Source organism: Apodemus sylvaticus, chromosome 20 (assembly GCF_947179515.1).
Source record: "Apodemus sylvaticus chromosome 20, mApoSyl1.1, whole genome shotgun sequence".
In the NCBI taxonomy this organism is placed as follows: domain Eukaryota; kingdom Metazoa; phylum Chordata; class Mammalia; order Rodentia; family Muridae; genus Apodemus; species Apodemus sylvaticus.
In genome coordinates, this window is record NC_067491.1 from 26,496,364 (window position 1) to 26,513,714 (window position 17,351).

Below are 17,351 nucleotides of genomic sequence, written 5' to 3' on the forward strand. Positions count from 1 at the left end.
TGTATATATAATTGATGCAATTATTGTCATGGACACTAATTTGTAATAGTGAAGCCAACTACTTTAATTATAAATGTTACAGGTTACTATATTGAGGCTAAATGGGGGGGGCGGTGCTTTTGGTGGGAATTCTAACTTTATTCTCAGCAAAGTTGAAATTCCAGCTCTGTCACTTTAGTTGAATGATTTTTTTCCTCACATATTCTTCTTAATCCTCAACTAGGTAGGAATTGTCAGATATGTAAGTTATTATAAGACTAATAAGTGTGTGTGTGTGTGCGTGTGTGTGTGTGTGCGTGTGTGTGTGTGTGTGTGTTATAGAGCATATTCAAGGTATATGAATCACAATTTAATTGCAGGCTATCTCCTCCTTATATATTTTCTTCAGTTGTAGAAATAGCATGTACTGGGACAAAGAATATGGAGACTGTTAGCTTCTGTGTAAGCACACATATATTCAGTTCTTTCTGATCTTGGTTGTTTAATGAAAGAGAGAGAGAGAGAGAGAGAGAGAGAGAGAGAGAGAGAGAGAGAGAGAGAGAGAAAGAGAGAGAGAGAGATCTCAGGGTTAAACAGGTCACTTATTCTTCCTCAATGAACACATCTCACAAAGATATTCCCAGGGCACAGGAGGGAGGTCTTGTGGTTTATCTCCCAAGAGATTCACCTTTGTCTAAATGGCTCCAACGAGCCAAGTATCTTGGAATGGTGTCAATCTGCTCAGAAGAGAAGGGCATATGAGGGAGAGAAAGAAGGCCACAGTAAACAAGAGAGCACAGACAAGGGGGAAAGAAAGGTTGGTGGAAATCAGGCCATACAATGAATGAGCAAGGAAAACAAATTGTCAAAACAACAAGGGAAAGAAAATATTTGTTGTGTTCAAATAATTAAAACCTTCAACTCATTGTTGAACTCAATTAAAACGTTGCTCATTTTTTTTTTTGTGGCTAAGTCTATCCCATTTAAATCTGTATCTGAATTTTATTTCAGATAGAGTGCTTGCTGCTGTTTACCATCTAGAACCCTTGACTTTTAGTTCAAGCCTGACATTTATTTCCTGACTGAACCTTATTAAGAAATGTAGAGAAGTATTGTGACTTCTTCCTTAATTGCATTGAAATAGATAGAGCTAAAATTCACTGAGATGCTTCCAATGGTTTTGGGAAAACAAACTTGCAACAAATTTCTAGTAAAATGTCGATGACGGCACTCTCAAGTTATCATCTCTTCACTGTGTCGTTTTTTGACTCATGCTGAGACAATACCTCAGCATATCATGTAGTTTCCCAGAGATTTCTACAGGGCAGTGTCTATAAAAGGTCTCTATGGATCTAGTTTAGAATCTACTACACTGGAATATTGCAAAGTCGAGGAAAAGTCAATATAAATGCCTTCAAATATTGGTCCTCCTTATTAAATAACCTTGGGGTCAAGTTTCAATTTCTTTCAAAATGAGTGTAGTGCTATTCGTTTCATGGATGGCTGAGTCATCACCAGTTGCCACATAGGTGCCCAGTTACTACTTATTGCATGCTCCTTCCCAGCCAACAAAGCAGATACAAAATGACTGTATCTTCCTTCTCCTACTAGCCTTTGATTAGGTGTCAAAAACCCATCAGTTATCAACTGACATTCAAAACAACATTAATAAAAAGGAATGGGCAATACTTTTATATTTTTATTTACATACACCTAAAGCAAACCGTCATCATTTTTGTACCTCAGCACTGAGAAACAAACTTGTTTGCCCTCTAAATTCTTTAGCAGAAAATGTTATTCCTTTCACTATTTACTGTTTCACCAGGGACTGTCAAACAATGCAGACCCTCTTAGTAGCCAACAGAGCTGGCCAGGATACCTACTTTCTTTTTCGATGTGCTCTTTCTAGAACAACTCGCCATACTAGAAATTCCCTCTTCTGTTTTATATTTACGGTGCTATATGACAAAAGGTTAAGTCATATATGATCATGTGCTTGACATGTGGTTAATTCTGAGATAGAAGAGGACCATATGGGGATAAAAGGGAAAACCAGATTCATGCCTCAATGCAAAAGACAGTGTTGAGTATGATAAAATCATAGACTGCAAGTCCCTCTGACATTGCAGGTTTTCTAATCATGGTTTTGTTTTGTTTGTGTTTTTTTTTTTTTTTTTTCATTTGGAAGAATGGCAGAGCACAAAGGAAAATGCTATGTCCCTGAAAGCTGTCCCTGCATCTGGAAAGACTGGGAGTATGTCTCAGGAGAAGTCATCTCTACACCATGTTATACCTGGTAACAACAGACACTTATTCCACAGAAGTTTTTCTTGGCAATTGTATTAATTTCAAATGTTTTACTACCATGACTTGACATGCCTGACTAGCAAAAGTGAATCAGAATCAAGCTTGCATATTGGAGCTGCAGGGCCTTGGGGGTTGAATGGCTACTTTATACAAGGGGACAATGGCATTTTAAGTGCATCTTTCTTAGCCTAGGAGAGAAGTATGAAATATGACAACTTAGCAACCTGATAGGAGAAATACCATAAGTATATAAGAAAATGATAAATGTTGTGAAGAGAAAGGCTTATTCAATAGACATTTGACTGTTTGGAAGTCAGTGAACACAGTGCCACAGAAATAGTTATGTCTTGCTGAAGTTTTCTTAAAACATACACAAGTATTCTAAAATTTTGATGATAGTATCTATATAGCATAAATCATAAAGGGGAAGGGGTTGGTTTGTGCTCTCTAGGAGCTAGTAGTCCTATGTTTACATTTCATCCTGTTGTCTATTTTCTGTGCATCCCAGATTTGATTTTGGTGTCTGGTACTATAAATGTGAATACATGACAAATGTGTCAATATAACAACCATTCTGAGAATGAACTGGCAATATCTATAAGGATTATTGACTCCAAATGCTTCTGAGTACACATTCAGGCTTCTAGCAAATGCTACTGTTATAGTGATGACTGTCAGTTGGGATCGCTGGATACTCTCTCAGAGGACCCTGGTTTGCTTTCCACTTTCAGGGGCTCCAACCATTCCTTCTGGCTGTCACAGGTGCCATGCACACACACAGTATGCAGAAATACATAAAACCAAAATACCCATATTCGTAATAAAGCCAAATTACTGATTAGAACCTAATTGCTCCACAAGATAACTCTTGTTATTTTTTTTTAATTAGTGTTTGTCGGCGGGGGATGTTCAATTGCACATATTATCCATGTCCCGCAGTATGCACAGTATATGGAGACCGGCATTATCATTCCTTTGATGGATTGGAATATGACTATATCAGCGATTGCCAGGTGTTTTTGATAAAGGTTGGTCATAATTACTTGCTTTTTGTTTGACCTTTCATAAAGATAATATGAAGAACAATATGTTGTTCATGGCATATTATATTAGTGTATACCATTAATAAAACATGAATACCATAGTTATTTTGAATTAATTTTTTTGGCTTTAAACTCATTTTAAGTCCTCTTGTCAGTAAGGGATAGACAAAGTCTTTAGCTTCATATCTTTTGCCTTGTCTGTAAACTAAAAGCAATGATTATACCTAGCTTTAATGGTAGAAAGGGACTGATTACACAATAATTTCTCATTAAATAGAAATTATTTTAATTATTGTTACTTTGGTGTGAAGTACACCTATAACACATTAAGCCCTATATTTTATTTCTATGAAATTAAAATCAAGAGAGATTCTTTTTGCTTCTAGATACTATTTTGCTATTTTGATTATGTCCTTTGACAAATTCCTGGATTTGCATATATTAGAAAAATCTTAAAATTTCTCATATGTGTAAAATGTATGGATAATATATATACATAGTTTGTATACCATTGATTGTAGAATTAAATTTCTAAATAAAATATGTAATTCTTCCAGTGGAGTCACACAAGAACAATAAAATGAGCACTGCCCCCAATAATTAAACATGTGATTAGTCTATTTTTCTGGATATTGTTTTTATATAAGCTATTATGCTTATGTGTGATTCTGTTCTATAAGCCTGTCTCAATAAAGTAGAGTATAAGGTCCATTTATGAACAATTCTCCAAAATTAAAAATCAATGAACTTTAATGAAGCTTTTCTTTATATATTATAGAAATGATGTTCTCTGAGTACTTGTTTCACAAGTATCATAATAAGTAACATTGAATTACTATTTGTAAATGGGGCTGTCATTTATGAATGATTTTAAGTTTTTTTTATAGAAAAGCAGTAATGGATTTGGTGTCATATAATTATTGGCATTTGTCAAGTATATTTCTATATTTTTAAATTAATTTTTTATATTTTAAATTTCATACATGTGTACTATATTTACATAATTTCCACCCTGTCCTCTCCCTCAAACTCCTCTCCTGTCCCCCAACTCTTTCTTAAATTTATGAGCTTTTCTTTAATTATTATTTTATACCTATGTACACACATACACATGCACACATATACACACATGCACACATATACAGCTTTCTGAATTTGCTTAATGTTACTTATGTGTTTACGTATTTAGGACTAATCCTAGTGGCTGGATAATGGATCAGGGATCTCCTCCCTATATAAGACCGATTCTCCCTTTCACAAGATGCTTTAGTTATCTGTAGATATTTATCTAGGAGTAGGACCTAATGAGATTTACATTATCCACAGTGTACTTCAACTAGTTTTGTCATCAGGCCTAAACAGTGCAGCATCTTTGAGAGTTCATGTGTGCCACAGTTCTGTAATGTAGTGGTAGAGGGCACTACCGCATGGCAGACATCTTGGTCCTCTGGCTCTTACACTTTTTCCACTTCTTCTGCAATGATTCCTGATTTTCAGGTATGGGCGCTGTGTTGTAGACCTATTAATTGGGGTCAGACAACCCATGGTAGTTTTTCTTTGCAGATTGATCATTTATGGCTCTCTGTCTGCTGCAAAAAGAACTTCTTTAATGAGGGATGAGAGCTCCACTTATGTGAAGGTATAAGGATACATATTAGAATGGACCTAAGACATTTATTTTAGGAAATTGGCAGTAACATGGTCTCCTCTAGATTTCATGGTTTCATTAGACACTGGTAGTTGGCAAGCTACTAGTTGTACTTTACAGTACTAGTTATGAATTTCCACTTATTTAATCAGCTTTAAGTCCAGATTACATAATATATGCCCCTCCCAAACTGTTGGGATACCTCCAGATATACGTGCCACTGTTGCATCCTTGGGATAGGTTTTACATTTTGGTACAGGTATTGGTTGCTTATTTTCCCTTAGCAGTTTGCATAACATCTTTAGATACTATGTGTGCTGGCTAATATTATGCCAACTTGACACAGGCTATAGTTCTCAGAGAGGAGGGATCCCTGATTGATAAAGTGCCTTCATAAGATCTGGCTGTAGGCAAGCCAATAGGGCATTTTTTAAATTAGTGATTTATTGGGCAGAGTCCTGCCAATTGTGGGTGATGCCGTCCTTGGGCTGTTTGTCCTGGGTTCTATAAAAAAAAAGCAAGCTGAGCAAGCCAAGATGGGCCAGCCAGTAAGCAGCACTCCAGGTTCTTGCCCTGTTTGAGTTCTTGTCCTCAAGTCCTTCAGTGATGACCAATATTGTGGGAGCTTAAGCCAAGCAAATTCTTTCCCCCTCAAATTATTTTTGCTTGAGGTCTTTCAATGCAGCAATGAAAATTCTAACTTAGTCACTAAGAGAGCTAGTCCTCAGGGAGGAAAATTCCAGGTTAGTTCCAGTTCAATGCTCTATGTCCTCTGTCTGAAGTGTTGGTGTCTTCAGTAATGGGGTCTCAACTCCAAGTTCTGGGAGGCAACTAAGTGCAACATAAATCACCTTTATTAATTTGGGACTCTTTGGACTGCCCTGACCAGCTCATTTCAAGCCTCCTTCTATTGTGTATCCTCCTTCCCTCATGGTGTGTACACCCATCACCTGTCTTTCATATCCTCCCTTCATAGCACCGGGGTCCTACTAGTTCATGTCTCTCCCTACTGCCATGATTTCTTTTCTTTTCTTTTCTTTTCTTTTCTTTTCTTTTCTTTTCTTTTCTTTTCTTTCCTTTCCTTCCTTCTTTCCTTCCTTCCTTCTTTCCTTCCTTCCTTCTTTCCTTCTTTCCTTCTTTCCTTCTTTCCTTCTTTCCTTCTTTCCTTCTTTCCTTCCTTCCTTCCTTCCTTCCTTCCTTCCTTCCTTCCTTCCTTCCTTCCTTCCTTCCTTTCTTTCTTTCTTTCTTTCTTTCTTTCTTTCTTTCTTTCTTTCTTTCTTTCTTTCTTTCTTTCTTTCTTTCTTTCTTTCTTTCTTTCTTTCTTCTTTCTTTCCTGGTATCAGTAGTTACTCCAGGTTATATACTTGTATATTAAGAACTACTGTCCATAAATGAGAGTCTGTGCATTCATCTTTCTAGGACAGAGTTGAGTCATCCAGTATAATATTTTCTAGTTACATTCACCTTCAACTTACATTTCAGTTTTTTTTACAGATGAATATATATGCCAAATCTTATTATCCATTCATCAGTTGAGGGGCATTAGGATTGTTTTTATTCCATAGTTAGTATGAATAGAGTAACAATGAACATGGCTGGTAACATGAACAAGTATCAATGTTCATGGTAATCAATGACATCAATGTTCATCAATGAGTAACAATGAACAAGTATCCCTGGAGTAGGGCATCGAGTCCTTTGGACACATGTGTGTGTCCAAGTGATATATCCGCATCCTACCGTAGATCTATTATTAACATTTTGAGATTCCTCCATAATGAATTCCAGTTGCTGCACCAGTTCACAATCCTACCAATGGTATTTCCTCTTTCTCCAGATTCTCTCTGGCATTTGTTGAGTTGTTTTCTTGATCTTAACCATTCTCAATGGGGTAAGATGAATTCTCAAAATAATTTTAGTTTTCACTTCTCTAATTAGCAAGGACATTGAATACTCTTTTTGAAATATTTCTTATTTTTATTTCTTCTTGTAGGATTTTTTGTTGTTGTTGAGATCTGTGCCCATTTGAACTGGATCATTTGTTTTTTATAATTCTTTTATTTTGGGATTCTTTGTATACTCTGGATGTTAATTCTTCAACAGACATATAGATTGCAAAGATTTTCTCACTTTGTTGGTTGCCTCTTCTCTTTACATATTGTGGTTCTTCTGTGAAGTCTCATTTGCCATTTTTTTGCCTTAATTCAAGTGATGTTGTATTTAGAAAGTTATTTTCTACACTTTCCTCTTGTAAGGTGCTATCTATATTTTTTTTCTAGCAGTTCTAGGGCTTCAGGTTTCACAGGGAGGCCTTTGATCTATTTGGAATTTATTTTTGTGCAGGGTGATAAGTATGGGTCTAATTTCATTCTTCTACAGGTGAATGCCCAGGTTGTCTGGCACTGTTTTTGTTTTTTGTTTTTTGTTTTTTTGTTTCTTTCCCCCAATTTTTGTGAAGAACGTTTTGGAGATCTTTATAGGGATTACATTGCATCTAAAGTTGCTTTTGATAGAATGCTTATTTCACAGTAGTAATTGTATCAACTAATGCGCATGGGTGGTGTTTCCTTCATCTGTTGTCTCCATTGATTTTAAATTAGAGATTTAATGCCACCGTAGAAGTCTTTCACTTCCTTGGTCATGTTTATTTCTAGACATTTTAGTTTTTATAGGTTATTGTGAATGGGATCTTTTTCTCAACATGTTTGTTATTGAATATATAGAAAGGCTACTGAATCTTGTAAGCCAGTTTCGTCTCCTCCCATTTTGATGAAATTATTTCTCGTTTCTACACATTTTCTGCTGGCATTTTGGAGAGTCTGCTATGTAACCTGTCACATGGGAGAATATTTGAGTTATTTTCTTACTTCAATCCTTTACTTTTCTATGCTTGTTTTCTTGTTCCAGATAGGATCTAAAATGAGTGGGGGCAGTGGACAGCCCTGTTGGTTCCTGTTTTTTGGGTGTGTGTATGTATGATTGCTTTACATTTTCTCCATTTGTGATGACGTTAGCTATGAGTTTGTCAAAATAGCCCTTATTATGTCTTTTTCAGTGGCTCAATCAATAACTTGTCTGACTGTGGAAATTCTGTTTTGTTTTTTGGTATGTGTGTTGTTTGATGTTAGGAGCATATAAAAAGGCACACAAACCAATGTGAGTTCTACTACTTGTCTTTTCCGAATTGTTTTTGTCTGTCTGGTTCTTGTGTCCTATTGTTTTAATAGTCATCATATAAAAACAGGTTGCTAATTGTATTCTGATTATTTTATATCTGTGCAAAGAGATTGTATATCATTATTCTTCAGTGCAAAGAATTATATTTCTTTTGGGATTCTCTTAGAGACTAGCATAATTATGACTAAATTATAAAGTTAAAAGTCACTGGTTTGACTTCTCTCTCTTTCTCTCTCTTTTTTTTTATAGTTTCCCTGTATGGTAGAGGAAGGGCAGTTAAATGAATGCTTTTCCTTGTTCTAGCTAGCATTTCTAGTAAATTAATACAATTGCCTTCTTTGTGATGATCACATAACAACACTTTTAGACTTTAGTGTGCATGATGCACATCAGCTGGGGATGTTGTTAAAGTGTGGATTCTGTTTCTATAGGTTGCAGTGGAGTCTTGGGTTCAACTTTTTAAACAAGGTACCTGATGGTAGTGATGTTATATGTCTGGAAACCACTAGGAAGTGGAGAAGCATTTGTACAAGAAACCATAATTGAATATCTGTATATTCATTTTTTAAAATTCTTCTCTTCTGAATACTTTAAGTCATAATGAACAAAAGGAAATTTCTTTAATAACATTGTACCAAGCATGTCCTGTTCCATGGAATATGTTATTTCTGTCTGAGATATTTTTGTGAATGACATTTCAAGTCATAAAAGAAAATTCTGCCAAGTGGTATTTTCATTTTAAATATAAAAATAATTTAAAACTGCCTAAAAAAGTATTTATAGTCTAATCCACGTATCATTGTCTATGCGAATAGTTTCTAATGTGTGATAAGGGTCCTGTATCATGCACTAATTTATTTAAATTATGTTTATTTATTAATTATAAACTATATTCCTAATATACATTTACTATATATCTGTCAATGAAAACATATTTATTTGAGAAATTATAAAGTTTCAAGGCAATGATTATGTTTCTATTTCTCCTTTCTTTCCCCCTCAGGTCAATTGGGAAGTTATGGGCATTTGATGTACTTAGTAACTATCCATTAATGTCTTCTACCTAGGTAGAAAAAAAAAATCTTTATTACTTTTTGTATTAGAAAACAGCATCAGCCACTATATCTTTACATTTGTTTTTAGGGCAAATTTTAGTACATTCGTAAAGATTTATTTTATTTTATGCATCTGAATGTTTTGCCTGCATGTATGCATGTGTACTGTGTGCATGTCTGGTGTTCACAGAGGTCAGAGGAGGGTGTCAGATGCCCTATGGTTGTTGTAAGCTACTATGTTGGTGTTGGGAGCTGAATCCATGTCCTCTAAATGAGCAACAATGCTATTAACTGCTAAATTATCTTTCCAGATTCTAGCTTTTTTCCCACACTTACTTTCTTCTTTCTTTCTTTCTTTCTTTCTTTCTTTCTTTCTTTCTTTCTTTCTTTCTTTCTTTCTTTCTTTCTTTCTTTCTTTCTTTCTTTCTTTCTTTCTTTCTTTCTTTCTATTCTTTAATCTTCCTTTAGAGTTTAGCTGCTACCCTGTTCCTGGTCTACACCCTGACCTTTCTCCATCCCATACCTCCTCTCCTGTCTCCAAGAGGATGTCCCCACATCATCAGCCCCACCCCATCAGACCTCCCTGCTCCCTTGGGGGGGTTCAAGTATCTTGAGAGTTAGGTGCTTCTGCTCTCACTGAGGTCAGACCCAGTAGACCTCAGCTGTATAAGTGTCACAGCTTCTTTTCAGCTGGTGTATACTGCCTGGTTGGTGGCTCAGTGTCTGAGAGCTCTTAGGGGTCCAGGTCAGTTGACATTGCTGTTCTTTCTATGGGGCCACCCTCCTCCTCAGTTTCTTCCAGATTTTCCCTAATTCAACCACAGGGGTCAATGTCAAACAACATAACCAACAGGAAAAATTGGCAATCTAGCTTTTTAAAGAAAGTAACATTTTTATTAATTTGTTGAGACTTTCATGCAGTTTACTTTGGTCGTAGTCTCCTTCTTCCCTCAACCCCTCCCAGGTCCATCCTCTCAATCTTCTCCATCTTTCAGTTCCTACTCAACTCTGAGTTTTCTCCCTACCTCCATCAAATCCAGTTTGTGTTACTCAACTAATCCTGATAGTGGGGCAGTCCTGGAGTGTGGTTAACCTACCAAGGGTCACAGCAATAAGAAAGGTGACTTTTTCCTCCACCAACAACTATCAATTGCCAGTAATTCTCAGTCCATACTAGGATTTTGTGCCCATCTTCCTTTTGCTGCTTTGATTTTGCTTGGTTTAAGATTTCACACTTTTTTTTTCACAGTATCCTGATCCCTATAAGTTCTGTGAAACGCCTCTTCAATGTCTGGAGAAGGCTGTTTCTTTGCTGTTTCCCACAACCTCTGGCTTGTACAGTTGTTTTGGTTGGTTCCTTAAGATCTCTGAACCTGAGAGAAGGGGTTTGATATGTACCATGCACTTAGGACTGTGCACCCCAGTTTTTTATTTTGTGCACATTGACCAGTTGAAAGTGTCTGTGTTAATTGCCATCCACTACAAGGAGAAGCGTCTCTGATGAGGCCAGTCACAATGTTCTCAAACGGATCAAATGGATGAATCTGCAGAAAACACTTTCAAGGAGAGTGTTTTGGTCAGAAAAGTATATTTTAGTAATGGATGCTGAATGATTATGAGCAGTTTTCTTACTGGTACTATCAAGTGACAGAGCTGCCCTGCTGAGCATTTATATCTAACAGTCATCTTAGTTTGCCACTGTATCCTCATGTTAAAATGAACCCATCCTGCCCTGTTTCAAATCTTGATAGGAGTGCCTTCCTGTGTATAAAAATTATGTCATCAGAATTGTTTTCTCAGTGTACTAGAAGCAATACTATTTAAATGATTAATTCAGTGTCTGGTTGAAGATTTATTTAATAAAAGCTCGTTTAGTAAAAGAAGACTTGAAGAGTACCACCTCCAGAATTACATGTAACTATTTATATGGCAATGTTCTTTTCCAAAAAGTCTTATGCGGGATTTTTTTTTTTTTTTACTTTACCATGGGAAATTTTACTGAAATTATTAAAACTATAATCAGGCCCCAGATGTTTCAGAACAGATTAACTACAGCCTACATGGTAAGGTAATAAAACAAAAATCTAGAAGGAGAAGTCATCTCATTTGGCCATAAAACATAAAATTGTATACCAAAGATAAATTAGTGATTAACCAGTGTAAGCCAATTTTGACAGGCTTGAAATATGCTAAAATCCTCATTGTTTGAATTCCTTTTGGTTTCACCTTTTCAATGGTAGCAATTTGCTTAGCACACACTGTCTGCCAAGTCTTGCTGTGGCAGAGTCTTCCTTTGGGATCCATCAGTGCTTCTTTTGAGAAGGGAGGAAGCAACTGGCATTACTCTGATTGGGGGTTCCAGTAATTTTTTTTGTTTTGTTTTTTGTTTTTGTTTTTTGAGACTGGGTTTCTCTGTGTAGCCCTGGTTGTCCTGGAACACACTCTGTAGACCAGGCTGGCCTCGAACTCAGAAACTTGCCTGCCTCTGCCTCCCAAGTGCTGGGATTAAAGACGTGTGCTGCCACTGCCCTGGATCAAAGGCACCTTTGAAGAGCAGATTCAACCTTCTTCTGTCAGCCAGCTCTCTGCCATCTTTGTATTTGATTGCAAGCCCAGGCTTTTCAGATGAACAAACTTATTTTGAGTTTCCTTAGATCCTAAGGAGCACACAGTAATCGAATTCATAAAGTATTTATTCACTTTTATTTCACAAATGGACTTTAAACAAATAACATTATTATTTGAAAAGTATAGTGTTATTTGACCTCCCCATTGAAGGAAGTTTGGGTTGTTTTTGCTTATCACTAGATTGCATGTTTTCTTAATACAACCAAGTTCCAGGTATAGCATTTACTATAACTTTGCTGAGTAAATACGTATTAGAATTTACAATTAAAATACTCTGCTCCTTTATTTATTTTAGATGTTTGCTTTTAACCATATCACATAGGATGTTATATTTGTGTCTTGAGATGGATTTAGAGAAAAGGTCATAACTGCATTTTGCAAAGCAAGATATGGTTTAAGAGGAAAAAATATTGACAATGTTCAAAACTTCCAACATTCTGACCAGTGCTAAAAATTCCACAAAGAAGACTGTAGATGAATTTTAATCCAGCAACATGGCTACTCTGATCACATCTAAATACCCTCTAGATCTGTGTGATCTGGCTGGAATGCAAACCTCGTGCACACCTTTAATCCCAGACAATGATGTCTAATCGAGGGAAGACAAAATGACTATTCAGAGAAGGATTTGACAGAATGAGTCAGAGATAGGATATGGCCAAGTTTCAGGAGAAAAGGTATTTAAGAGCAGCAGCAGCACCAATGAGAGAGAGCGAGAGGGAGGGGGTGGGAGGAGGGAGGGGGCGTTCAGTTTGTCAGTGAATTGGGAGGTTGGGAGTTGCGTCAGTTGTGAGTCAGTGCGGTGTGGGCAGTACGTGGAGTTGAGTTCATTTTTGTGTTCAAGCAGTTCAGTGCAGGTCAGGAGAGGTAGAGGAAGCCAGAGAATGAGAGGAAGCCGGATGATTAGAAAAACATTGCCAGAGTTGTTTTGAGGTCAAGCAGAGCAAGTCATTGAGAAAATGGAGAGGAGCCAGACTGAATCAGTCAGTTGAGAGAGGAGTTTGAGCCAGAATGGCTGAGTTGAACCAGCTAGTCAGAGTTCAGAAAGAACTAGCAAGGGTGAGTTTATCCAGCAGCAAGCCTCTGAGGCAGGAATTGCATCTGGTGAATAGATGTTACTTTTACAGGAGACCATTGGCTGCTTTTTTTTTTTTAAAGAAAAAAACAAAACTAGGTTTTATATTCTAATTTTCAGATTTCAGAGCCAAATTCTCATTCCATGAACCTCCCTCCATCAGACAACAGTCACTGCTGGGTTTCTTCTCATAGCTTGTTTCTGAGCAGATTTTAAGTGTTCCCCTTAGCTCATCCTTCAGATGCTTCAAATGCTTGTCTTAAACCCCTGAGAGCTTTCTGAAATGTCTAAACCTTGCCTAAGTTTTCACATACATGTACACACACACAGACTCTTTGTTCTGCTGAATAGTAAACTGTGCGTGTGTGTGTCTAGGCAGGGAGCGGGGTGTTGTGGCTAGAGACCATAGAGGCCACAGAGGCCAGAGGTATGTACCTAAATATTTCCCCACTGTACTTTCAGAGACAAGGTCTCTCATTGAACCTGAGATAAAGAAAAAATGGCTATCCTGAACAGCTATTGAGCTCCAGGAATTTATTTCTCTGTCTCCTAAGAACTGAAAATGTCAATGCATGCCACTGGGTCAGGAAGTTTTTTTATTTAAATAGGGATTTGGTGATCGAACTCTGGTCATTCTGCTTATACAGCAAGTACTCTATCGACCAACAAATCTCCTCTAAACCTTTGTAGTTTTCATCCTATTTTGTTTATTTGTCTTCTAATAACTACTGATTTCTGGTCATTTGTTTCTGATCACCTGGCCTACTTGTGTGCTCTCTTCTCTAGTTTTCTTAAAACACTGGCTCTTACAGGTCTATATTTTTATGTTGTTCCCAAGAAATTCCACAATACTGTGATCTCATACACTTTACAGACATGACCCTGTTTTACTTTTTTGTTGATTTTGTGGGCTCTCTATCAGCAGGGATTTCATATAGAATGGTTACCTTAAAGGTTGACACTTATATGTGACAGAGGCTGACACTATCCTGTCAAGCAAAATACTGTTCTACTTTGATAGGCACTGGCAGGTCAAGTTTTGGAATCGTTTAAAGGTCTATTTTCTATCAGAGCTTTTAGCACAGAGAGAATAAGGAGCCTTGATTTTGATCTTTTCCATCTAGGTTTGTAATCGTTGTTGTGTTGCCTAGTAACTGTCACATTATTTCAAAACCTAATAATAACTTGAAGTAGATCAGGAAAGGGAATTATAGGCACACAACTCTTAGCATTGCTATTGTTTCAGGTTTCTGTCAACATACCAGGGTATTAGAAGATAGAACATATAATACAGAGTATTTCTTGACATTTCTGATTCAATATAAATAACAGAGCTAACATTGAGGTGCTTTGACTAATAATAACAGAAATGTAATTGTAATAAAAGCCTTGCAGCCTACTTCTCTTATCTTTTCATCTAAATAACACTTCCTAAGAGGAAGACCAAACAAAACCCTGCATTATATACTATTTTTTTCTGCTTTAAAACCATTCACAAGAACATAAAAGTATGGCATTAATTTTTTTTTAGTAGAACAATGCCATAATCATCTTAATGGTCCTTATTATGGTGCTTTTCAGAGTTCAGGCAATGCATTGCAGAAGGATTGTTCAGAAAGATGCCAAGAGCTCTCCGCACTTATCAAGGAAAATGAACCACACAGACACACTAATTACTCTGTCAACACCATTCATGTAACCCTCTTCTCTAGGCACTGCTGAAGTAATTATTAACAAGCCACGAATACTTTGGCTAAACTAGGATATGTATCGATTTAGTACTCACACTACTAGTGAAGTTAAACATCTATGTATTGAGAATTTACATGAACATCCATATGCTTTTAATAACATTTTCATGTGATTCCATGAGGAAAACACACCCACATCTCTCTCAAAAGAAAACATTCAGGGATTCTATATGGGGCTTTGAAATTTCTTCTTTGTGGTTACGTGATAATGCCTCAGCCCTACCTAACATTTAAATGAACTCAGGCCCATCTCTATTTATGCCCATCATTATACCCCACTGCTCAGTCTAGAGCACACACCATGGGATGTCTCCATCCTTCTTCTCCTTTTGATGAAATTTCCTTTAAAGTTAGTGAAAGGGTGAGGAACAAATACTTTTAACATTTAGAAAGAGAAAGACCACTTTGGAAATTTGCAAAAAAGTATAAACATTTTTCCCCTGGGAAAATGGTAAGCATATGAGCTGGAGAATATATACTTTGTGTCTATGACATTCGAATTTTACTCATAAATATATACAATTATAGTTTGTGAATTAAAAATACAGATACCACTGTATGTTAATGAATTCTGAGGCTGTGAAGTTCGAGATGTCTATCCATGAAAGGGCGGAGACTTTGATTAGCAGAGGATGTGCCAAGTGTAAGTTAGGAAGGAAGGGTCCAGTAGAGCATAGATTTTGGTGTGCACAGTTAAGTGATGCCCTCTGAAATGAGGAAGTCCTTACAAGTTGGACTTTTCTGTTCAACCATTGCTAGAACTACTAATTTCTTTACAAGTGACATTATCAAAACCAAAGCAAACAAGAATAAAGATTTTTCAGTTCTGCCTTTGTATGTTCTAAAATAAATAATCTTGACATCAATCCATTCCTCTTTAAAAATTGGTTTGATTGATGTATACTCATTGTTCACAGTGCTTGTTTTCATATAACAAATTCTGCAAGTGTACCACATGCTTTGAACAAGTTGATGAATAGCCTTTCTAATCTCTGCTAGTCCACTTTCTTTTAGTATCTCTTCTACTGTCACCTCATATGCCTGTGTGAGAATACACATGTGAATATGTACATGTATATACACATGAGTGTGCATATGTGCTTATGTGTATATGCATGTGTGTGCATGTGTGCATGTGTGTGTGTGCATGCACATGTGTCTGTGTGCATGTGTGTATTGCATGTATGTTTGTGTGTGTTTAAGGCATCTATGCATAGTCTAGGACTCACAAGTGAGAAAAATATATATATTCATATTTCTGACTTATTTTACTTAATTTTAAAGATCTACCTTATATGTACTTTCCAACATATGATGTGATTTCATTCTTTTTATGGCTAAGTAAAATTTCATGTGCATGTGTTCATGTGAATGTGTGCATGCATATGTGCACACATGTATGTATGTGTGTGCATACATCACATTTTCTTTATGTATCCATCTGTTGATGGAAATCTAGGCTGACTCTATAATTTTGCTATTGTGACTAGAGCTGCAGTTAACACAAGTGTGCAAATATCTCTGTGTTGATTTGGAATGATCCTGGCATATACTCAGCAGGGGTATAATTGAGTCACATGGAAGATCTGGTTTTCATACTTTTGAGGAATCTTCATATTGATTTTCATGGTGTCTTGACCAGTTTATATCTTCTTCCCTGTCTTTAAAGATTCCCATTTATCCTCTTTCTTGTTATTATTTTTGTCATATGTTTTTTATGGTGATAGCCATTCTGACTGGGATGACAGGGAATCTTAATGCAATTTCAATTTACATTTTCTGATGTCTAAAGATGTTGAATGTTTTTCCATTTGTATGTCATCTTTTAAAAGTTCTCTCTTAATTTCATTTATTGACCACATAATGTGCTTTTATTATTGATTTATTTTTGTTCTTTCTATACTCTACTCTAATTCTGTCAAATCTACATGTGGCAAGATGTTCTCCCATCCTGCAGTCTCTCTTTACTTTGGTGTCTTTTCTGAGAAGAATATTTTAAATTGCATGTAATGTAATTTTTTCAGTTCTTGGCATCATTCCCTGAACTGTTGGAATCCTTTTAAAAACTTCCTTTCTTCCATTTGTATCTTAGAACAGTGGTTCTCAATGTTTCTAATTCTGCAACCCTTTAATACAGTTCCTTATGGTGTGGTGACCCTAACTGCAAAATTAATTCTTTGCTATTTCATGGCTATAATTTTGCTACTATTATGAATCACAGTGTAAATATCTGATTTGCAGATGGTCTTAAATGATCCTTGTGAATCCTTTGGACTCCAATTGAGAACCACTGTTTGAAAGGTTTTTCTTTTTCTTTTTTTGTCTCAATAGTTTCTGAGTTTCAGGTCATATGTTTTGATCACAGATTCATCTGACTTCTTACAAGATGATAGGGGAGGCTCTAGTTTGATTCTTCTGCGTGTAAATTCATTTTCTCTGGAACTATTCATTTTAAAAAAGGCCTCTTTTTCTAATGCATGCTTTTGAAAATGTCAAAAAATAGATATGTTTGTTGACTGAATTTAATTTTGTTTCTCTGCTACAGTGATCTACATATCTGTTTTGTGTCAATGCCATGTTGTTTTTCCATCTATGACTCTGTAGTGTAACTTGAAATCAAATACGTTGTAAGTCCAGCATAATTCTTTTTATTTAGAATTGCATTGGTTGCCCATGATATTTGTGTTT

At 36.2% G+C, this 17,351-nt stretch overlaps 1 protein-coding gene across 4 annotated transcripts in view; it reads left to right on the forward strand.

Annotated features, from left to right (window-relative positions):
* Otogl (otogelin like) overlaps positions 1–17,351 on the forward strand; it is a 165,566-nt gene that overhangs the window by 63,660 nt on the left and 84,555 nt on the right. For all 4 annotated transcript variants that reach the window (XM_052165466.1, XM_052165469.1, XM_052165467.1 and 1 more), the window contains exons 24-25: positions 2,168–2,275; positions 3,176–3,314. In XM_052165466.1, coding sequence (XP_052021426.1) covers positions 2,168–2,275; positions 3,176–3,314 — 247 coding nt within the window. The remainder of the gene's footprint in view (positions 1–2,167; positions 2,276–3,175; positions 3,315–17,351) is intronic.